Source organism: Osmerus eperlanus, chromosome 22, assembly GCF_963692335.1.
Source record: "Osmerus eperlanus chromosome 22, fOsmEpe2.1, whole genome shotgun sequence".
Classification (NCBI taxonomy): Eukaryota; Metazoa; Chordata; class Actinopteri; order Osmeriformes; family Osmeridae; genus Osmerus; species Osmerus eperlanus.
Window position 1 is genome coordinate 3443002 of NC_085039.1, and position 23449 is coordinate 3466450.

At 39.6% G+C, this 23449-nt stretch overlaps 3 protein-coding genes and 1 long non-coding RNA gene across 4 annotated transcripts; 2 read left to right on the plus strand and 2 right to left on the minus strand.

Annotated features, from left to right (window-relative positions):
* Positions 1 to 718: 718 nt before the first annotated feature.
* On the minus strand, positions 719 to 3558 carry LOC134009115 (uncharacterized). Its single transcript, XM_062448838.1, has 8 exons — positions 3409 to 3558; positions 3204 to 3326; positions 2935 to 3069; positions 2607 to 2675; positions 2232 to 2279; positions 2038 to 2157; positions 1222 to 1392; positions 719 to 838 (listed from the first exon to the last, which is right to left on the minus strand). Exons 1-8 carry the CDS (start codon positions 3556 to 3558, stop codon positions 719 to 721), a joined length of 936 nt encoding a protein of 311 aa, XP_062304822.1.
* Positions 3559 to 13465: 9907 nt separating this feature from the next.
* LOC134008995 (uncharacterized) lies at positions 13466 to 14737 on the plus strand. The gene is made up of 3 exons (XR_009928214.1): positions 13466 to 13578; positions 14230 to 14349; positions 14628 to 14737. It is a non-coding gene; the product is annotated as an uncharacterized LOC134008995 (long non-coding RNA).
* Positions 14738 to 14827: 90 nt separating this feature from the next.
* On the plus strand, positions 14828 to 17556 carry LOC134009116 (uncharacterized). The gene is made up of 8 exons (XM_062448839.1): positions 14828 to 14875; positions 14958 to 15080; positions 15215 to 15349; positions 15603 to 15671; positions 15999 to 16046; positions 16121 to 16240; positions 16883 to 17053; positions 17437 to 17556. Exons 1-8 carry the CDS (start codon positions 14828 to 14830, stop codon positions 17554 to 17556), a joined length of 834 nt encoding a protein of 277 aa, XP_062304823.1.
* A 2835-nt stretch (positions 17557 to 20391) lies between these two features.
* On the minus strand, positions 20392 to 22958 carry LOC134009117 (uncharacterized). The gene is made up of 3 exons (XM_062448840.1): positions 22100 to 22958; positions 21434 to 21616; positions 20392 to 21175 (listed from the first exon to the last, which is right to left on the minus strand). Exons 2-3 carry the CDS (start codon positions 21556 to 21558, stop codon positions 20392 to 20394), a joined length of 909 nt encoding a protein of 302 aa, XP_062304824.1. The 5' UTR covers positions 21559 to 21616; positions 22100 to 22958.
* Between the last annotated feature and the right edge of the window lie 491 nt (positions 22959 to 23449).

Sequence of the window (23449 nt, forward strand, 5' to 3'; positions counted from 1 at the left end):
TCTTCTGACAGCTGGAGAGTAAAATTGACATGATAACATTACTCCAAAGTAGTCTTACATGTAATAGCCAATTATCCATGATTACTTCATTTTATTCAAAACTTCCAAGGCAACCATTCCATCTTTTGCCAGTGCTACTGAAATGAAAATGTTAACTGAAAATGTAGACAAAAGGGCAAACCAATCGAGTCAAGAGCAAGGTTTTTTTGTCCATCTGGACCTGTCAGCATCGGGGAGCGCTCAATGTCTTCCATTAGTAGACTTAAAAGCTCTCGTCTTGGACCGCCCAAATCTATTCCTTCCTCAACATGTCCAGTTTCATCAGAAAACTTAACAGAAATTCTCTTAAATGGATTGTATGATTTCCGGTTGAATGCTCTAAATGCACCATCGAGTACATTGTTTCGGTTGATGTTAAATCTGCAGCTCAAGTTGTAGTTAATATTTTTCCCAAGTTCCAAAATAATTTCTTTTGGGGAACAGTCAAAATCTTCTGTGCATCTGCAAACATTTTAATATTGTAAATATTAAAATGCAGTAAAGTCCACCCCCCCCCCAAATGCATTCAAAGTCACATGCCAAAATCTATATTTTCATCTAGAAACAACTGACCATAGACTGGAAACGCTACAACAAAATATGTACAACTCACTGAATTTCGATGTTATCCGTTAGCTGCATCTCATCTGGCTCTGACATCTCAGTCTCTGGCATGATGTCAAGGTAATCTATGTAGATTTCCTCTGCAGGTCCACACTGTAGGCCCAAAATCACTTTGGACAACCTCCATCAAATCAGGCACTTCAGCAGAAACTCTGTTTTGCTGCTGGTAAATGGTCTTCAGAAAGTGATAAGTTGTAAATACACAAAGATAAAAGATTACATCTATTACATTGATTTCGGAGCTAAAACTTAACACCTTTGTAAATCTTTACTTTCAAAAAAGTAAATTTTAATTCAAAGGTAATCTAATTTAGTTCTATCCACAACAATGTTAACCAAATCACACTTTCAAATTGGTAATTGAGCTTTGAGGTCTAGCATGCAATGCATTAAACAAGTGTTGAATGAAGTTGTAACTGCTGCTTTAATACCAAAAGGTACATTACACATGAGTCATTGCAAATCCTGTGTTAAAATTTATTTCACAGAAACATAAATGAGGCTGTCCAAAACACAAGTGATAAATACCCACCCCACTACTTGTATTATATTATTCACCTGCACTTCCTCCATGTCCATCCATCGAACATGGAGGTTCAATGGAGAGGTGATGTTGTGGTCCAGAAGAGTCCCAGACACCATGTTGATGACTGTGGTGCCTGACGTAGTTTCTCTGATGTAAAAATACTCAGTGGCTGAGGCATGTGATCCAACAAAGTCAAACAAGGCCTGAAATAAAATATGTACTTATTTACTAGCCGGAAAATATCAGTACAATGACAATCAAGGTTTATGACTGCCGTTTTGACCTGACATCCTTGCTGTGTTTATATATTTTAAATATAAAAAACTATAGTGTTTAAACCAAAAAATACAATTGCACTATATGCAAAATGTGGGTAACATAGTACCATATTTATAGTATAGTCAGTAGCAGGTAACGCAGTGTCATTTACACACCAGTGGAGGGCAAGTAGTAAAATGTTAAGGTTTTTAGTTTCTAGAGTTATGAGGCCTGCTTGCAGGCACCAGTAGATGGTCAATTTAGACAACAAGGACAAACCATGTCTATGTAGGGATGAGGAAATTGATATGATATTATATAATGTCATCATGTGTTCAGAGGTTTAATTAGGTAACCTCAGTGCGGAATGCTAAGCACTCAATTGAATGATTTTGCCTTCTGTAAAAACACAGCCTTTTCTTTGAAAAGCCGTTTTCATATTTGAGATGCAAAACCTTACAGATCTACATGCTTCAGATGGGTCATGGTTTTTGGTTGGAAAATCCCAAATTTTACAAATCCAGAAGAATCACATCAAAAAAATTTAGCAAATTAAGCATTTATACATCTGTACATTCAACAATGTTTACCTGCATAGGATCAGATGTATGGAACCGTCTGATCTTCATTGTGCCATCTGGAAAACTGACTTTCAGAGGTATGCCACCAGCAGGTTCCTCAGTTGTCCTCATGAGTCTCTCATCTATTGTCTGAGAGACAGTGAGTTTGTAACAGGTTGAATATGTGCCTTCTACTGAATAGATGCTTACGGAGATGATAGTACCTTCAAACGCCTCTCCTCGTAGTCGCAGACAGCTCGTCTGCTCTGATCCTGTCATCAAATAAAAACCATCAGCTTAAGAAATGTTAATCACCATGAAAGTTTGCACAGACAAGGAATTGATGTTGGCAGGAAGGCGCATGCGTATAGGAATACATAAGTGGTGTTAAGTTTAAACAAATCCAACTATACTAACAAGGTACAAAGCCAACCTAAAACCAACTACTACGGGGAAAGGTATGCAGAATAAATTATGTATATAGTTAATATACACAATATAAAAGGCCCTGGGGACTTGAGGTGCAGCCGTTGGTGTACAAGGAGAAGAGCAGAGGGGAAAGGCAAATACCTACAGTTAAATGTTCCAAAAATATATACCTTTTCTTGGTCAGCTCTCAATGACAGATTGTATTCAATGTCTTGTTGTTGCCGTACAGTCCTCCACTCCTGTTAAAACAATTATTAAAACCAGGAAGAAAATGCTATAACACTTTTTTATAACTATTGTTTAAATGACAATGGTGAACAATTAATTGAAATTGCTTGGGTTTTAATTCAAGTTGCACATTACTACAACAAACCAGAGTCAAGGATAGAGACAACAATGAGTCATAGAAAAAAAAGAAAAAACCCTTGACACAGCAGATAAATGTATTTGGATAGGTCCTCCAACCCCTCTATGTAAAGTTAGGAAAGAACAAGTTACCTCTACATCATGTGGTGTTCCAGGTATAGGCAGTACAACCAGTCCTGGACTTTGAGCTCTCTCAAGGTTTTCTACAGTCTCAGTGCTGGTCGGATGTAGACTCTGATGATGACTGGACGAGTTAGAGGTGTACCCCTGCAATTCAGAAAAGCAAATAGGACATGTGGTTACGCATTTGCTCTGATCCGCCAACCCCCCTTGTGTTCATATAAATAGTCACGGATGAAATCCAGTCCAATAGTAAAGAATTAAGACAGCAAGTTACCTACCTCTACATCATTTATTGTCACAGGTACAGTGAGGACTTCTGCTCTTGGACTTTGAGGCCTCTCAAGTGCTGGGTTGCCTTGTGCTTCATGTATGGTGTCAGGCGGTATGGGTAGATCCTGTGTCTGAAGAGACAAATCAGAATATTTTGTGAATTATGCACTTGACACATGGATGCAAATACAGTGAATAGAAACTGCACTGTACCTGCCCCACTTCAGCACAGGGGACAATGTAGAGTCTGCTCTTTCCCATCACTTTCTTCAGGGCTCTCACAGAGTTGGCTTGGACCTTTTTGATTTTTTTGCCCTCGTCTACTTTTGCCAGCTCAAACCCCACCAGGTTCAAGCTAATCATTGGGAATCTCTGACAAAGTGGTTCAATTCTGCCAGACTCCAATTCAGCTCAATGGTGGACAGTTGTCCATCCACTGACTCCTGCACTGGTACTCCTAAAAGAATATTGAAAACAAATGAATAAAAGACATAATCCTCTAAAACTGATAAACCATCCACTAGATTGACTATGCCTGTATTGGCTTGCAATACTAGTTTGATTACATACATTAACTTTTTTTAAGGATTGACAAACTGCAAATGCATTATCCATTTGATCATTTTAAAATTACAAAAGTTTCTATTATATTATATTACCAATGTCATACAAGTTAATATTAATTTTTGTCAAACACATTTCATTGCTTCTACCTAATAACAGTGCATGATGTACCTAATCCATTATTTGTTAGAGCCTGACGCGCAGAAGTTGATGGCAGAGACTGGATATCTGGTCTTGGGAGCAGAAAGAGGCCCACCTGCCAAGTCGAACGTCCCCTTCTGGAGGATGTGCCTAAATCAAAGTTTCAATAAGATTGAGATTTACTTTATGAATGAATAATTTCAATACTTCAGGCGATTTGCAAAGCAAACTTCCAGTTGTGGCATTATAGCACACCTAATTTAAAGCCAGCATGGAGCCCATCTGCATCTCAAATGAGTTTTAAGTATCTTGGTTTACTCGTATGCAGTTTAGCCAGCGGGACCAACTTTTAAGGGGTGGGAAAATAAATACATATGCAAGAGAACAATGGTTGTAGGCCTACTCGCCGAAGCCTTGAGCACACCCAATTATGTTATTGTAATAGGCTACAGTGTCATTTTGGAAACTTTTTGGTCGTTGGTGTGCTGCAAGATTTTTCCAATGTAAAAAAAATGTGCCGTGGCTAAAACAAGTTTGTAATCGCTGAGCTAACGTTAGCTTATGTCATTGATGAACACCATGTGCACCCCCAACCGATTAGGTTTTCAAGCTGCAATGGAAAATGTTTAAATAACGTGGCAGAATCGATAACTAGCTATATTTGTGCATTTAGGTAGGAATATTGTACAACGAAAGTAAAAAAATTGATCTCTGTAATTATCGTTAGCCATTATTAGCCAAATTACATAGTTGCCTGTGCCACCACTGAATGAACTGGATAGAGCTAGCTACAGTACTAACCTTGAACTCGATTTCCACGTCTTCTGAAAAGATTTCTGGTTGATCTCAAAATGTTGGTGCCAGAAGTCCCTGCCGATGGAGCCAACGTCAATTCGTGCCTAGCACGTTGCAGAGCATTAAACACTCGGTCAAACACTGCTGCAGCTGCAACTGGTTGCTCATTAGTGTCTTGATTAGTGTTCGTCGGTGAACGTGTCTCCGCCATAGCTCAATTAGCTATATGGCGATCAGCCTGTGCTGGTGAATTGTCAAGCTCCAGAAAGGCGCGGGAATTGAGCTAGGAGATTTCATTGGCTGAATAAAAAATAAAAAAATGGTGCGGTCTTCTGTGAGGTGTGGTCTTCAGCAGCTAATTTGCATGTTAACTAGATATCTTCTAAAGCCAATTTGCATGTTAACTAGATATCTTGTTGGCAATAGTTACTAGTAACTAAAGAATAGTTACTAGTAAAACGGGAATAGATACTAGTAACTATTGGATTAGTTACTAGTAACTAAAAAATAGGTACTGGTATCTAATGAAAAGTTACTAGTAAAACAGGAATAGATACTAGTACCTTTTGGAATAGATACTAGTTGGAAACAAATAGTAGATATCTGTACAGGAGAGCCCCATAGAATACAATTGTAAAATTGGTCAATTTGTTACTAGTAAAACGGGAATAGATACTAGTAACTATTGGATTAGTTACTAGTATCTAATGAATAGTTACTAGTAAAACGGGAATAGATACTAGTAACTATTCTTTAGTTACTAGTAACTATTCCGACAAGAGATATCCCAAAACCAATAAGTACTAGTAACTATTGCCAACAAGATATCTAGTTAACATGCAAATTAGCTTTAGAAGATATCTGGTTAACATGCAAATTAGCGTCTGAAGATATCTAGTTAACATGCAAATTAGCTTTAGAAGATATCTAGTTAACATGCAAATAAGCTTTAGAAGATATCTAGTTAACATGCTAATTAGTTTTGAAGATATCTAGTTAACATGCAAATTAACTGCTGAAGACCACACCTCACAGAGGACAGCACTACAGAGAAAATATCGACGCAAACCGATTTCAGAAATGGCACATACGTGTTATTGACGTGAATTTGAGAAGACTCGAAGGCATTTTATCGATGGAGACGATGGAAGAACTTGTTGCTAGTCTTTCAGAACTCCGAGCTCTCCACGCACTCGATGGCAATAAGAGAGCACAACGAAGACGCCTTCTCAGATCCTCGTATGCCATCAGGTAACTTTTGTATTTCGCTTTTAGAATTACATTACTCGTACAATGGTAATATGGTGGTTAGCCAAATATACCTTGTATTAGAGATCCCCGTAGGTTATATTCCTTAAACTAGCTTGCTTGCTGGCGAGCGCTAATGTTATCTACCTAGAATACAGTACCAGGGCTTGGTTTATACTTATCAAAATGTCTAGCCACAGGGTGACCAAAGGCAGGCAAGGGGAACTCATATTAATGTTAAATAATCTCATAAAGTGAAATGTTTATGCCTTGAGACCTTAACAAAACAATCACCATGGCAATGACTACACAATGGAACTTGCATTTAGCTTAGCTTAGTTCTAACAATAGGGGCCAATAAATGGTTATGGTGTTGCATGACAAGTTATTGGCTATCCAATCAGAATATGCAAAATGTGTGTCATTCAACAGTTTGTGATGGTGCCCTTACCTGTGTTGCAGCTGGCTAGGGCACACTCTCATACTCTTGTGTCATGGCGCTCCCCACTGTCCTATCTGAGGCAAAGGCTACTATTTGACTGTAGTTCCAAATTTGTGTCCTGTTTTTCATTACTGCAGGTACATGGATGACCTCCGCAAAGCAGGACGACCTGCCACCTCTGCTGCTCACCAGGCTGCTGCGCTGCTATTTGAAAATGGCGTGGGCACAGATTTGGACGTAGAAGCTGGGCAGTGCTCTGTGCCGTCACTGTCAACCAACACAGCGTACAAAGTAAACTTGTTACACTTCACGTGTGAGGAGTGAAGTGTGGAGAGGGTGGCGGGACTTCCGCTTCTTGGGGGTCCACTTACAGGACAGCCCATCCTGTAGTGTGAACACCTCTGAGCTGCTGAAAAAGACTGTACTTCCCGAGAACACTCAGGAGGAATAACATCACACAAAGACTGCTGGTGTCCTTCTACCGAGCCTCCATTGAAAGCATCCTCACATACTGCATATTCATTTGGTATACCAGCTGTACAGTGGCTCAGAGGGTCATAAACAGCATTGTTGGCTGCCCTCTCCCCGCACTGGAAGACCTACACAGATCCTGTTGTCTCAAAAAATGCCCAGAACATCATAAAAGACACTTCACACTCCTGGGCACTCCCTGTTTAAAATGTTGCCTTCAGGCAGACAATACAGATCAATCAAGGCAAGGACAAACATACTAAAACAGTGTCTATCCAACTGCAATAACCACTGTTGCTGCTGGCAAAACATAATGTGCACAATGTTATGTATCATGTAATGACTGTGTGTGGTTCTTTACGGTACAGTCTTAGGTATATTTATTTGAGTAATTTTAGCACTTTAGTAATTTTATCCTGATTTTTAAGTCAATGAATGATCCACTGACCGGAAGCACTTTAATTTCTTTGTACCTGTGACAATGACAATAAAGATCTATTCTATTCATTTGTATAGTATGCAATTGTGTTTGGGGGCACAGCCTGGCCCAAGGAAAATGCTGTAGACTGTAGTTACATGGAGATTTTTATTAATGGACCCAGTAGTGTTTGTTATGGGACAGTTTATACATGAGATGATCAAGAAAACTACCATACCTGAGAAATCCCCAGAACAATATAATGATCAATTCTCGCAACTGGCTGAGCCTAAAACATCAGAACAATGGCCATTTGGTCTCATAGACAGAAGTCCTTGTATTCCACACCTACACTGGTACAACATGATACTAGTGTGTCCATTTCTCTCAGGCAGACAGTCTGAGAGGTCAACCAGCCCAACACATATTTCCTACATTATCCTACACTAACTGCAGCTGAGGTGAGGCAGCGCAGATCAACCCTCGCAAGGCTCCTGGCCCAGGCGGTATATCAGGTAGGGCCCTTGGGTTGTGCTGACCAGCTAGCAGGGGTCTTCAGTGACGTCTTCCACCTCTCCCTCAGCCTGTCTGTACCCCCCACCGCTTCAAGATGACCACCATTATCCCTGTGCCCAAGAACACCAAGGTCACATGTATGAACCACTATTGCCCGATAGCACTGACCTCTTTCATCATGAAGTGCTTTGAGCGGCTAGTCAAATCATTCCTCTGCTCCTCGCTGCCCCCCACCCTGGACCCAATGCAGTTTGCATACCGGTCCAACAGGTCTACAGACGATGCCATCGCTCTGACAATGCACACCGCTCTCTCCCACCTGGACAAAGGGAATACGTATGTGAGGATGCTGTTCATTGACTACAGCTAAGCATTCAACACCATTATCCCCTCCAGACTTGTCTCCAAGTTTGTGGACCTGGGACTAAGCTCCTCCCTCTGCAAGTGGATCTTCAACTTCTTGACGGGGAAGCAGGTGGTGAGAATCGGTGACCGCACCTCATCCACACTGATCACCAACACAGGCACCCCCCAGGGCTGTGTGCTTAACCTTGTTCACTCACGATTGTGCGGCAGCCTCCTTGTTAAGTTTGCTGACGACACAACCATCGTGGGCCTCATCTCTGACAGTGTCAGCCTACAGAGAGGAGGTTGATGACCTGAAATCATGGTGTCAGGACAATAACCTCTCTCTCAACATCAGCAAGACCAAGGAGATGATTGTGGACTATAGGAGGCGGCAGGAAGAAGAGCATGCAACCCTACACATCAACGGATCCGAAGTGGAAGGTCAGCTGCTTCAAGTTCCTCGGGGTGAACATCAGTGATATGAAGATTTTCTATACATATGTGAGGTTGTCTCTTGCTGTGGTCAAGAGGTCACGCAGTGGGCCTTTGACAATACCCATATAGATCAGGGAATGTGCTCTGTTTAACCTTTGAGAAAAGTACAAACAATGAGTTATGACGCATCACCAGTGTGCTATTTCTCCTGTGCATTAAGTTGTGAAATGTGTACTGTTTAAGGGCATGTTTTGGTGGTTACTATATCTGTATGGGCCAGCTCATGTATATAATGGACCTCTGAGAGACTTGTTTCTCTCACATGCTATCCCTCTGTCATGGACTGATGGCATGATCCAACGTCGTTACTAATAAAACCGAGTCAACCCTTTTCTAATAGTCGTGCCTCCTTCCGGCTTGCTTGGAGACAGAGATCTCATCCTTACAATCAGCAATGATCTCACCTGGTCTGCTCACACTTACAAAGGTGGTCAAAGCGGCCTGTAAACGCCTCTTCTTCCTGTGGAGACTGAAGAAGTTCAGCATGGACTCAGTCATCCTCACTAACTTCTACAGATGCACTATAGAGAGCATACTGACTGGTTGCATCTCAGTGTGGTATGGGAGCTGCACAGACAGGGACCGCAAGGCCTTAAGTAGTGTGGTCTGTTCTGCTGAGTTCATCATCGGCAACACAATTCATGATGAATTCTCTTAGCCTTCATATATTACATCATCAAGAAATATAGCTATTCAATTGAATTGTACTCAAAACAGAAAATGTCATTGATAATCATCCAGCTTGTTGTAGTGCTGATACTTCTGGCTTGTACATTTTGCCATTGAACCACAACTTCCACCAGTTATTCTTGGACAAAATACATATGAGATATATTAATTATACAGGGATGATACCCCACTGGTCCCATGGGAAAATACAAATAATCATTAAGATATATTGTCTTCTTTCTCTGGTGTCTCCTCCGCACGGACAGACCCCCACACTAGCATCATGTTGTACCAGTGTAGGTGTGGAATACAATGACTTGTGTTTATGAGACCAAATGGCCATTGTTATGATATTTTAGGCTCAGCCAGTTACAAGAATTGATGATTATATTGTTCTCTGGATTTCTCAAGTATGGTAGTTTTATTGATCATCTCATGTATAAATTGTCCCCTAACAAACACTACTGGGTCCATTAACAAAAATCTCCATGTAACTACAGTATACAGCATTCTCCTTGGGCCAGGCTGTGCCCCCAACACAATCACATACTATACAAATGAATAGAATAGATCTTTATTGTCATTGTCACTGGTACAACGAAATTTAACTTTTTCCGGTCAGTGCATCATTCATTGACTCAATATCAATAAAAAGGATAAAATTACTAAAGTGCTAACATTACTCAAATAAATAAGAATTAATATACCTAAGACAGTGCCATGAACAACCACACACAGTCATTGCATAATACATAACATAACATTGTGCACATTATGTTTTGGCAACATTAACAGTGGTTATTGCAGTTGGATAGAAACTGTGTTTTAGTCTGTTTGTCCTTGCCTGGCTTGATCTGTATCGTCTGCCTGTAGGCAACATTTCAAACAGGGAGTCCCCAGGAGTGTGAAGTGTCTTTTATGATGTTCTGGGATTTTTTGAGACAACAGGATCTGTGTAGGTCTTCCAGTGCAGGGAGAGGGCAGCCAACAATCTTTTGAGCGGTGTTGATGACCCTCTGGAGCGTTTTCCTCTGAGCCACTGTACAGCTAGTATACCAAATGCATATGCAATATGTGAGGATGCTTTCAATGGAGGCTCGGTAGAAGGACCCCAGCAGTCTTTGTGTGATGTTATTCCTGCTGAGTGTTCTCAGGAAGTACAGTCTCTGCTGGGACTTTTTCAGCAGCTCAGAGGGGTTCACACTCCAGGATGGGCTGTCCTGTATGTGGACCCCCAAGAAGCGGAAGTCCCGCCACCCTCTCCACACTTCACTCCTCACACGTGAAGTGTAACCCAAGTTTACTTTGTATGCTGTGTTGGTTGACTGTGACGGACAGAGCACTGCCCAGCTTCTACGTCCAAATCTGTGCCCACGCCATTTTCAAATAGCAGCGCAGCAGCCTGGTGAGCAGCAGAGGTGGCAGGTCGTCCTGCTTTGCGGAGGTCATCCATGTACCTGCAGTAATGAAAAACAGGACACAAATTTGGAACTACAGTCAAATAGTAGCCTTTGCCTCAGATAGGACAGTGGGGAGCGCCAGGACACAAGTGTGAGAGAGTGTGCCCTAGCCAGCTGCAACACAGGTAAGGGCACCATCACAAACTGTTGAATGACACACATTTTGTACATTCTGATTGGATAGCCAATAACTTGTCATGCAACACCATAACCATTTATTGGCCCTTATTGTTAGAACTAAGCTAAGCTAAATGCAAGTTCCATTGTGTAGTCATTGCCATGGTGATTGTTTTGTTAAGGTCTTAAGGCATTCAAATGTCACTTTATGAGGTTATTTAACATTAATACGAGTTCCCCTTGCCTGCCTTTGGTCACCCAGTGGCTAGACATTTTGATAAGTATAAGCTAACGCTAAGTCCTGGTATTCTAGGTAGATAACATAAGCGCTCGCCAGCTAGCAAGCTAGTTTAAATAATATAACCTACGGGTATCTCTAATACAACGTATATTTGGCCAACCATGTTACCATTGTATGAGTAATGTTATTCTAAAAGCGAAATCCAAAAGTTACCTGATGGCATACGAGGGTCTGAGAAGGCGTCTTCGCTGTGCAGACATCGAGTGCGTGTGGTGATGAGCGCTCGAGTTCTGAAAGACAACACGTTCTTCCAATGTCTCCATCGATAAAATGCCTTCGAGTCTTCTTAAATTCACCAGTAATGAATCAATAGGCAATCAATTGTGCGTGGCGTATGTTGCCTTGTTGGAATTTGTTCAATAACACGTGTGTGCCATTTCTGTAATACATTCGTGTCGATATGTCCACTGTGGTGCTGTCTTCTGTGAGGTGTGGTCTTCGGCAGCTAGTTTGCATGTTAACTAGATATCTTCTAAAGCCGATTTGCATGTTAACTAGATATCTTCTAAAGCTAATTTGCATGTTAACTAGATATCTTCTAAAGCTAATTTGCATGTTAACTAGATATCTTGTTGGCAATAGTTACTAGTACTTATTGGTTTCGGGATATCTCTTGTTGGAATAGTTACTAGTAACTAAAGAATAGTTACTAGTATCTATTCCCGTTTTACTAGTAACTATTCTTTAGTTACTAGTAACTAATACAATAGTTACTAGTATCTATTCCCGTTTTACTAGTAACTTTCATTAGATACTAGTAACTATTCTTTAGTTACTAGTAACTAATCCAATAGTTACTAGTACCTATTCCCGTTTTACTAGTAACTTTCATTAGATACTAGTAACTATTCTTTAGTTACTAGTAACTATTACAATTCTTACTAGTAACATTATTATTCTTACTAGTAACAAATGCGTTTTTACTCGTCATTGCTTATGACGAGTAAAAATGACTACTTGATAGTACAATTTAAAATGTTACTAGTAAAACGGGAATAGATACTAGTAACTATTGGATTAGTTACTAGTAACTAAAGAATAGTTACTAGTATCTAATGAATAGTTACTAGTAAAACGGGAATAGATACTAGTAACTATTGGATTAGTTACTAGTAACTAAAGAATAGTTACTAGTATCTAATGAATAGTTACTAGTAAAACTGGAATAGATACTAGTAACTATTTGAATAGATACTAGTTGGACACAAATAGTAGATATCTGTAAAGCAGAGCCCCATAGGATACCATTGTAAAATTGTCCAATTTGTTACTAGTAAAACGGGAATAGATACTAGTAACTATTGGATTAGTTACTAGTAACTAAAGAATAGGTACTAGTATCTAATGAAAACTTACTAGTAAAACGGGAATAGATACTAGTAACTATTGGATTAGTTACTAGTAACTAAAGAATAGTTACTAGTATCTAATGAAAGTTACTAGTAAAACGGGAATAGATACTAGTAACTATTGGATTAGTTACTAGTAACTAAAGAATAAGTACTAGTAACTTTAAAATAGTGACTAGTACGTTTATAGAAATAAATGTTAAAACGGCCTGCCATATACTAGTATCTATTCCTGTTTTACTAGTAACTTTTCATTAGATACCAGTACCTATTTTTTAGTTACTAGTAACTAATCCAATAGTTACTAGTATCTATTCCCGTTTTACTAGTAACTTTTCATTAGATACTAGTAACTATTCTTTAGTTACTAGTAACTATTGCCAACAAGATATCTAGTTAACATGCAAATTGGCTTTAGAAGATATCTAGTTAACATGCAAATTAGCTGCTGAAGACCACACCTCACAGAAGACCGCACCATTTTTTTATTTTTTATTCAGCCAATGAAATCTCCTAGCTCAATTCCCGCGCCTTTCTGGAGCTTGACAATTCACCAGCACAGGCTGATCGCCATATAGCTAATTGAGCTATGGCGGAGACACGTTCACCGACGAACACTAATCAAGACACTAATGAGCAACCAGTTGCAGCTGCAGCAGTGTTTGACCGAGTGTTTAACCCTTGTGCTGCCTTCGGGTCACATGACCCAAAGGTTCATAACGAACCATCGTTGTGTTTACCCAATTTTACCCAATACAAAAACAAATAAAAATAATTTTCTTTTAACCTTTGCAATGTGGGGGGTCTGACGCATGCTTACAAAAATACAAAATTGCTTTACTTTGTTTTTGTATGCGGTAAAGTTGTCGCAATACGACGGTGGGTCACAACGACTGATGGGTCAGAATGACCCGAAGATAACACAAGGGTTAATGCTCTGCAACGTGCTAGGCACGAATTGACGTTGGCTCCATCGGCAGGGACTTCTGGCACCAACATTTTGAGATCAACCAGAAATCTTTTCAGAAGACGTGGAAATCGAGTTCAAGGTTAGTACTGTAGCTAGCTCTATCCAGTTCATTCAGTGGTGGCACAGGCAACTATGTAATTTGGCTAATAATGGGTAACGATAATTACAGAGATCAATTTTTTTACTTTCGTTGTACAATATTCCTACCTAAATGCACAAATATAGCTAGTTATCGATTCTGCCACGTTATTTAAACATTTTCCATTGCAGCTTGAAAACCTAATCGGTTGGGGGTGCACATGGTGTTCATCAATGACATAAGCTAGCGTTAGCTCAGCGATTACAAACTTGTTTTAGCCACGGCACATTTTTTTTACATCGGAAAAATCTTGCAGCACACCAACGACCAAAAAGTTTCCAAAATGACACTGTAGCCTATTACAATAACATAATTGGGTCTGCTCAAGGCTTCGGCGAGTAGGCCTACAACCATTGTTCTCTTGCATATGTATTTATTTTCCCACCCCTTAAAAGTTGGTCCCGCTGGCTAAACTGCATACGAGTAAACCAAGATACTTAATACTCATTTGAGATGCAGATGGGCTCCATGCTGGCTTTAAATTAGGTGTGCTATAATGCCACAACTGGAAGTTTGCTTTGCAAATCGCCTGAAGTATTGAAATTATTCATTCATAAAGTAAATCTCAATCTTATTGAAACTTTGATTTAGGCACATCCTCCAGAAGGGGACGTTCGACTTGGCAGGTGGGCCTCTTTCTGCTCCCAAGACCAGATATCCAGTCTCTGCCATCAACTTCTGCGCGTCAGGCTCTAACAAATAATGGATTAGGTACATCATGCACTGTTATTAGGTAGAAGCAATGAAATGTGTTTGACAAAAATTAATATTAACTTGTATGACATTGGTAATATAATATAATAGAAACTTTTGTAATTTTAAAATGATCAAATGGATAATGCATTTGCAGTTTGTCAATCCTTAAAAAAAGTTAATGTATGTAATCAAACTAGTATTGCAAGCCAATACAGGCATAGTCAATCTAGTGGATGGTTTATCAGTTTTAGAGGATTATGTCTTTTATTCATTTGTTTTCAATATTCTTTTAGGAGTACCAGTGCAGGAGTCAGTGGATGGACAACTGTCCACCATTGAGCTGAATTGGAGTCTGGCAGAATTGAACCACTTTGTTTGTCAGAGATTCCCAATGATTAGCTTGAACCTGGTGGGGTTTGAGCTGGCAAAAGTAGACGAGGGCAAAAAAATCAAAAAGGTCCAAGCCAACTCTGTGAGAGCCCTGAAGAAAGTGATGGGAAAGAGCAGACTCTACATTGTCCCCTGTGCTGAAGTGGGGCAGGTACAGTGCAGTTTCTATTCACTGTATTTGCATCCATGTGTCAAGTGCATAATTCACAAAATATTCTGATTTGTCTCTTCAGACACAGGATCTACCCATACCGCCTGACACCATACATGAAGCACAAGGCAACCCAGCACTTGAGAGGCCTCAAAGTCCAAGAGCAGAAGTCCTCACTGTACCTGTGACAATAAATGATGTAGAGGTAGGTAACTTGCTGTCTTAATTCTTTACTATTGGACTGGATTTCATCCGTGACTATTTATATGAACACAAGGGGGGTTGGCGGATCAGAGCAAATGCGTAACCACATGTCCTATTTGCTTTTCTGAATTGCAGGGGTACACCTCTAACTCGTCCAGTCATCATCAGAGTCTACATCCGACCAGCACTGAGACTGTAGAAAACCTTGAGAGAGCTCAAAGTCCAGGACTGGTTGTACTGCCTATACCTGGAACACCACATGATGTAGAGGTAACTTGTTCTTTCCTAACTTTACATAGAGGGGTTGGAGGACCTATCCAAATACATTTATCTGCTGTGTCAAGGGTTTTTTCTATTTTTTCTATGACTCATTGTTGTCTCTATCCTTGACTCTGGTTTGTTGTAGTAATGTGCAACTTGAATTAAAACCCAAGCAATTTCAATTAATTGTTCACCATTGTCATTTAAACAATAAAAAAGTGTTATAGCATTTGCTTCCTGGTTTTAATAATTGTTTTAACAGGAGTGGAGGACTGTACGGCAACAACAAGACATTGAATACAATCTGTCATTGAGAGCTGACCAAGAAAAGGTATATTTTTTTGGAACATTTAACTGTAGGTATTTGCCTTTCCCCTCTGCTCTTCTCCTTGTACACCAACGGCTGCACCTCAAGTCCCCAGGGCCTTTTATATTGTGTATATTAACTATATACATAATTTATTCTGCATACCTTTCCCCGTAGTAGTTGGTTTTAGGTTGGCTTTGTACCTTGTTAGTATAGTTAGATTTGTTTAAACTTAACACCACTTATGTATTCCTATACGCATGCACCTTCCTGCCAACATCAATTCCTTGTCTGTGCAAACTTTCATGGTGATTAAAATTTCTTAAGCTGATGGTTTTTATTTGATGACAGGATCAGAGCAGACGAGCTGTCTGCGACTACGAGGAGAGGCGTTTGAAGGTACTATCATCTCCGTAAGCATCTATTCAGTAGAAGGCACATATTCAACCTGTTACAAACTCACTGTCTCTCAGACAATAGATGAGAGACTCATGAGGACAACTGAGGAACCTGCTGGTGGCATACCTCTGAAAGTCAGTTTTCCAGATGGCACAATGAAGATCAGACGGTTCCATACATCTGATCCTATGCAGGTAAACATTGTTGAATGTACAGATGTATAAATGCTTAATTTGCTAAATTTTTTTGATGTGATTCTTCTGGATTTGTAAAATTTGGGATTTTCCAACCAAAAACCATGACCCATCTGAAGCATGTAGATCTGTAAGGTTTTGCATCTCAAATATGAAAACGGCTTTTCAAAGAAAAGGCTGTGTTTTTACAGAAGGCAAAATCATTCAATTGAGTGCTTAGCATTCCGCACTGAGGTTACCTAATTAAACCTCTGAACACATGATGACATTATGTAATATCATATCAATTTCCTCATCCCTACATAGACATGGTTTGTCCTTGTTGTCTAAATTGACCATCTACTGGTGCCTGCAAGCAGGCCTCATAACTCTAGAAACTAAAAACCTTAACATTTTACTACTCGCCCTCCACTGTGTGTAAATGAGACTGCGTTACCTGCTACTGACTATACTATAAATATGGTACTATGTTACCCACATTTTGCATATAGTGCAATTGTATTTTTTGGTTTAAACACTAGTTTTTTATATTTAAAATATATAAACACAGCAAGGATGTCAGGTCAAAACGGCAGTCATAAACCTTGATTGTCATTGTACTGATATTTTCCGGCTAGTAAATAAGTACATATTTTATTTCAGGCCTTGTTTGACTTTGTTGGATCACATGCCTCAGCCACTGAGTATTTTTACATCAGAGAAACTACGTCAGGCACCACAGTCATCAACATGGTGTCTGGGACTCTTCTGGACCACAACATCACCTCTCCATTGAACCTCCATGTTCGATGGATGGACATGGAGGAAGTGCAGGTGAATAATATAATACAAGTAGTGGGGTGGGTATTTATCACTTGTGTTTTGGACAGCCTCATTTATGTTTCTGTGAAATAAATTTTAACACAGGATTTGCAATGACTCATGTGTAATGTACCTTTTGGTATTAAAGCAGCAGTTACAACTTCATTCAACACTTGTTTAATGCATTGCATGCTAGACCTCAAAGCTCAATTACCAATTTGAAAGTGTGATTTGGTTAACATTGTTGTGGATAGAACTAAATTAGATTACCTTTGAATTAAAATTTACTTTTTTGAAAGTAAAGATTTACAAAGGTGTTAAGTTTTAGCTCCGAAATCAATGTAATAGATGTAATCTTTTATCTTTGTGTATTTACAACTTATCACTTTCTGAAGACCATTTACCAGCAGCAAAACAGAGTTTCTGCTGAAGTGCCTGATTTGATGGAGGTTGTCCAAAGTGATTTGGGGCCTACAGTGTGGACCTGCAGAGGAAATCTACATAGATTACCTTGACATCATGCCAGAGACTGAGATGTCAGAGCCAGATGAGATGCAGCTAACGGATAACATCGAAATTCAGTGAGTTGTACATATTTTGTTGTAGCGTTTCCAGTCTATGGTCAGTTGTTTCTAGATGAAAATATAGATTTTGGCATGTGACTTTGAATGCATTTGGGGGGGGGGGTGGACTTTACTGCATTTTAATATTTACAATATTAAAATGTTTGCAGATGCACAGAAGATTTTGACTGTTCCCCAAAAGAAATTCTTTTGGAACTTGGGAAAAATATTAACTACAACTTGAGCTGCAGATTTAACATCAACCGAAACAATGTACTCGATGGTGCATTTAGAGCATTCAACCGGAAATCATACAATCCATTTAAGAGAATTTCTGTTAAGTTTTCTGATAAAACTGGACATGTTGAGGAAGGAATAGATTTGGGCGGTCCAAGACGAGAGCTTTTAAGTCTACTAATGGAAGACATTGAGCGCTCCCCGATACTGACAGGTCCAGATGGACAAAAAAACCTTGCTCTTGACTCGATTGGTGAGCCCTTTTGTCTACATTTTCAGTTAACATTTTCATTTCAGTAGCACTGGCAAAAGATGGAATGGTTGCCTTGGAAGTTTTGAATAAAATGAAGTAATCATGGATAATTGGCTATTACATGTAAGACTACTTTGGAGTAATGTTATCATGTCAATTTTACTCTCCAGCTGTCAGATAAGACAAGTACTATATCATGGGGAAGGCTATATCAGTCAGTATGGTTCATGGGGGGCCATCACCGGGATTCTTTTCTCCCACTTTATTTGATTGCATTGTGAAAGGGTTAGGGTGAAACGTCTCACCCACCATCGATGATGTGCACGACCTTGACTTGCGAGCTAAAATCATACAGGTAATTTCAGTTTATTTTTTTATTTTTTACTTGACCTATTCGTGCTAAAATATCTGATTTTGCCAGGTATCAGAGGCCAAGTCCATGGAGGAGTTGTGTCCAGTCACAGTGACTACCTGTCTAATGCAGGCTGCCTACGAGCTGTAAAATGTCTGGAGGACAAAGACCTGCTTTTGCAGGACATCCTCCAGTTCCAAGTCGTAAACCGACTCCATGGTCCACTCGAACGGTATAATTGAGCATTGTTTTAAAAGTGCTGTTTGTCGATTTGAGCTCTAACATTGGAACTAGCATTCATTGTAAAGCAACCAGCGTACAAATGCTGTAAATTTTCATTTATCCCATGAAAGATATTTATACGGGATAATGATTCCCTGCACTATGCAGTGCCTGGTTACACAGTAACACAACGTGAAATGTTTAAGTTCTGTTCTTACAGTACACAATTTTAGTTTGCTTTTCAATGCTACATTTGTATAATGTGACAATTCAGGCTTGAGCTCACTCACCTACTGGATCTATCCACTTTTAATTCAAGGTTCAAGGAAGGCCTGAGGACATTAGGATTGTTGGAGGAGGTTGTCAAACAGCCAGAAGCCTTTCGTCCTCTCTTCTGCAGCCCACCACAGACCCTTAGCGCAGATGGTCTCGATCACCTGTTTGTCATCTGTTTTTCCAGTGCAGGAAGTAACAGACGAGTACAGGAAAACATTGCTGTGGGCTTTTGGAGAGACTACCTTCTAGATGCAGAGGGCAAGTAATAGATCAGTTTGCTTTTTATTTAGTTTACCATAATTTTACCAGGCAAGTTGGGCCTGCCCGTACATAGCTTGAATGTCACACATGATCCAAACCCCGGCCACTGACGAGTTAGACACACTACAGCTCGCTGACGCTTAACTTAATACTCTTGTGCATGATTCTGAACACCACTTAAACCTGCACTATAACTTTTTGAAACCCCAAAATATATATAAACTGTGTAAATGGTAGGACCTAGTATATTGGATCCAGTGGTTGAAAAATACAAATTTGACTGCCGTATTTTCCGGACTATAAGGCACACTTAAACGCCTTTAATTAAAATAAAAAATAAAAACTGAGCTTTATAATCCAGAGCGCTTTATATATGAAAAAGATCGAAAATGGACCATTCATTGACAGTGCGCCTGAGTGCGAACAATACGGTAATACAAACTATAGACGACAATAAAATGGCTAAATCGACATCAACTTGAAAATAATGCATATTATGGACAAATTAATAATGTGCATTTTCAGAAATTGGTTATTGTCCCAGTATTACCATGTTCAGTAATAACTAGTATAAGGCTGACAGGATCACTTTATGGAAAGTTGCATAGGGCAGCTTGAATTGGCTTCCTTATAACATTTCTTTCTTTACAGAAGGTAACTCCCCCTGCTCGTTGTAAGAAATTCTAATTTTGTGACTGGATGCAGTGCGCTACCTGCCATTGGCTTGAAGCCGGAACCATCCATCGAGTTCCTGCACACTGACGGTCTTTTACCTGGGGACACTCAACAGAGGGCGAAGTTTCCAACGGCAAACACATGTGTGAACTGCTTGCGTCTACCTTTGCACAAGGATTACACTGCCTTTAAGTACAATATGGACTTTGGTATTTGCAATACACAGGGCTTTGGTCAAGAGTAGGGCTTAGAATGAAATGGTATAAGGAAACTGTCAATAGGCTTTTTGTTTTTTGGTACTGTTCATCTTTAATTCACATTCAAACCAAGTTTTTGTTTCTGAACCTCAAACGTAATTTACAATTGTACAAAAATGTTGTTCAACTAAATGTGACTGAAGGGTTGTACAATAAGTGTCTTTCTGTTACTATAACATCACCTAGATCTATGAATCAAGCACATTGCAAGGCAAATCTAAAAAGAGAGCATAGACATGCATTAGTCATGTGATTCAAGGCAGTCCCCTGGCTGGCTCATTCAACTTATTAGAAATTTCAGTGCAGCATGTTTGATATTTCACTTTCAAGTCCACAATTCCCTCTATAGCCCTCAAAATGTCTTGCTGTTGTTGGTGGTTAAGATTTACATTGAGTTGTTGGACAACTACAGCTGGGAACTGTTCTTCGTCAGTTCGAAAGTTGTTGATGCCATGTTGTGCCAGAAGGGCCTCTAAACTGTCCTCCCTATATGGGTCATCACCAAATACGTTGTTGATGGGAGTGCTGTCTGCCTCTATGTTGGTCAGCATGCCCTCTGTCCAGATCTGTGAGGGTGTTCGGTTGTTTTCTGTCCTTAGACTGTGCTGATTCCAGGCCTCTCTAAACATGTTCAACCTACGTTGAATTTCTGGTAGATAGGTCGGGTGTAGTGATAACTTGTGGATGTCATTTTCTGGATCTAGTATGGCAGCATCCTCTAGGCTGTAGAATTCATTGTAGAAGTAGTGTAGAACTTGCAGGAACACGTCTCTCCAGAGGCGCTCTATCCTCTGGTTGTGAACAGATTCCCCTGTTATGTGACTACTGCGCTCTACACCCTGGACAATATTCATGAACAATGCTACTTGTGTGTTCTCCCCACCATGATCAGAGCGAACTCTGGATGGGAGTCCATACAGGCATGTTGCCTTCAAGAACTGTGTAAGTACAGTGACAGCTTTGTTGTTTGTATTACAGTTTAAGTATGTTACTAGGCGTGAGTATCCATCTATGGCTCCATGAACAACTAAGCCCCACCTGTAAAGGAAAAACTATTGGTCAACAAAATTAGTACTTCTCAGTTATATACAATACATCTTTAATGGTGCCATTTGTAGAATATGAGAAGAAACAAACTAGTTTCTCTTTCCAGCTGACAATCTTATAAATGCTGAATTTCTGATATTTCTGATAATCAGGGAATACATGTTCTACAGCTTTTGGAAGCTGGTTACTGAAGAAAGTAGTTTGCTTGGTACAACAGTGCATATTTAATTGTCAAATACAACTGAATACCTGATGAGACGCATGTTTCCATCCATATGCCACAGACTGTTGGGATATGGCACATGGTATGTTCTTCTTGCCACGGTAGCACTCCATCTTCGCGCAGCAGCCGCTGGGTCAATATAAGTCAGCATCGCTCTCACTCTGTCGTGTTACAAAGAATCCTTCTGCTCGCAGCAATGCCCTCATCATCTGAAACCACAGGCAACTTACACCTTTGGTAAAACATTTTTTTACTAAATTTACGTGTTTTGATAGAAAATTGAATCTTCATTCCCCAAGGTGGCATTAAATATATCAGAAATAATAGTCAAACATAATTAATTATGAATGAGCTAAAAGGAAAATGTCTCTGCAGTTGTATTTACATTAGTAATCATGAATCAGTCATTTACAACAGTGATAGATATTTGCAACATTGGTAAGGTATTGGATATCTATTTTAATCAATTTAATGTCACCTTAGTGAAACTCTATCTAAAACATTAATAACCCTAGGTGTTCTTAAACATTTGAGCGGTAGTGCATGAACACTGTCTATTTATTAATGCTAACAAAAAGGCCAACACACTTTCAGAATGAAAACGTGTAGGCTAGCCTACATCACACGGGCCAGGATGCTAGAAAATGTTACAAAAATACTGATTAGTTATAATACACTTATAACAATGTCACCTCATTTCCAGATCTCGGAAACTGTCTGTGAAGTCTTCTTATATGATCTTCAAGTTCCTCATTGGTTAGGGTTCTTGACCTGGAACTCCTAATTGGTAATCCAAGCGCTCTGGTTTTCTGATATAAAAAAGATGCTGAACATTTCAGCAGCTGTCCCATCCGCTTGACTGTGTAGCCTTGACCCACGAGGAACTGTATTTGCTGCCTTGTTATGGCAATTTTAGGTCTCCCTCGCTGGCCTGAGAACATAAGTTAGAGATACAAGTTGGGCAGAGATGGTCAGGAAACGTTAGCAACTAATGTAGCTAATAAAGACAATACTGTAAAGTCAAGGTAGATAACATCGGCGCTCGACAGCTAGCAAGCTATCTTAAGTAATAACCTACAGGGATCTCTAATACAAGGTATATTTGGCTAACCACCATATTACCATTGTACGAGTAATGTTATTCTAAAAGTGAAATCCAAACGTTACCTGAGGGCATACGAGGGGCTGAAAAGGCGTCTTCGCTGTGCTCTCCTGACATCGCATGTGTGGTGGTGATGAGAGCTCGGAGTTCTTCAAGGCTAGCAACAAGTTCTTGCATTGTCTCCACCGATAAAATACCGTCCAGTCTTCTTAAATTCACAAGTGATGACTCAATCGGCATCAATCGTGCGTGGCTTATGTTAGCTTGTTGGAAAGCTCTTTCTAATGCTCTGCATTTTCGTCCTATTTCTTCAATTACACATAGGTGTGCCATTTCTCAAATTGGTTCGTTGATATTTTCTCTGTGGCGCTGTCTTCTGTGAGGTGTGGTCTTCAGCAGCTAATTTGCATGTTAACTAGATATCTTCAGAAGCTAATTTGCATGTTAACTAGATATCTTCAGAAGCTAATTTGCATGTTAACTAGATATCTTTAGAAGCTCATTTGCATGTTAACTAGATATCTTCTAAAGCTAATTTGCATGTTAACTAGATATCTTGTTGGCAATAGTTACTAGTACTTATTGGTTTCGGGATATGTCGGAATAGTTACTAGTAACTAAAAAATAGGTACTAGTATCTAATGAAAGTTACTAGTAAAACGGGAATAGATACTAGTAACTATTGGATTAGTTACTAGTAACTAAAGAATAGTTACTAGTATCTAATGAAAGTTACTAGTAAAACGGGAATAGATACTAGTAACTATTGGATTAGTTACTAGTAACTAAAGAATAAGTACTAGTAACTTTAAAATAGTGACTAGTAAGTTTGTAGAAATAAATGTTAAAACGGCTTGCCATAGCCACCCGCATCAACGAATAGCTAGCTTTTCGTTGGCGTAGTGGTGGCGCTTGGGAAGCCAGAGGTGGTAAGTTCGAA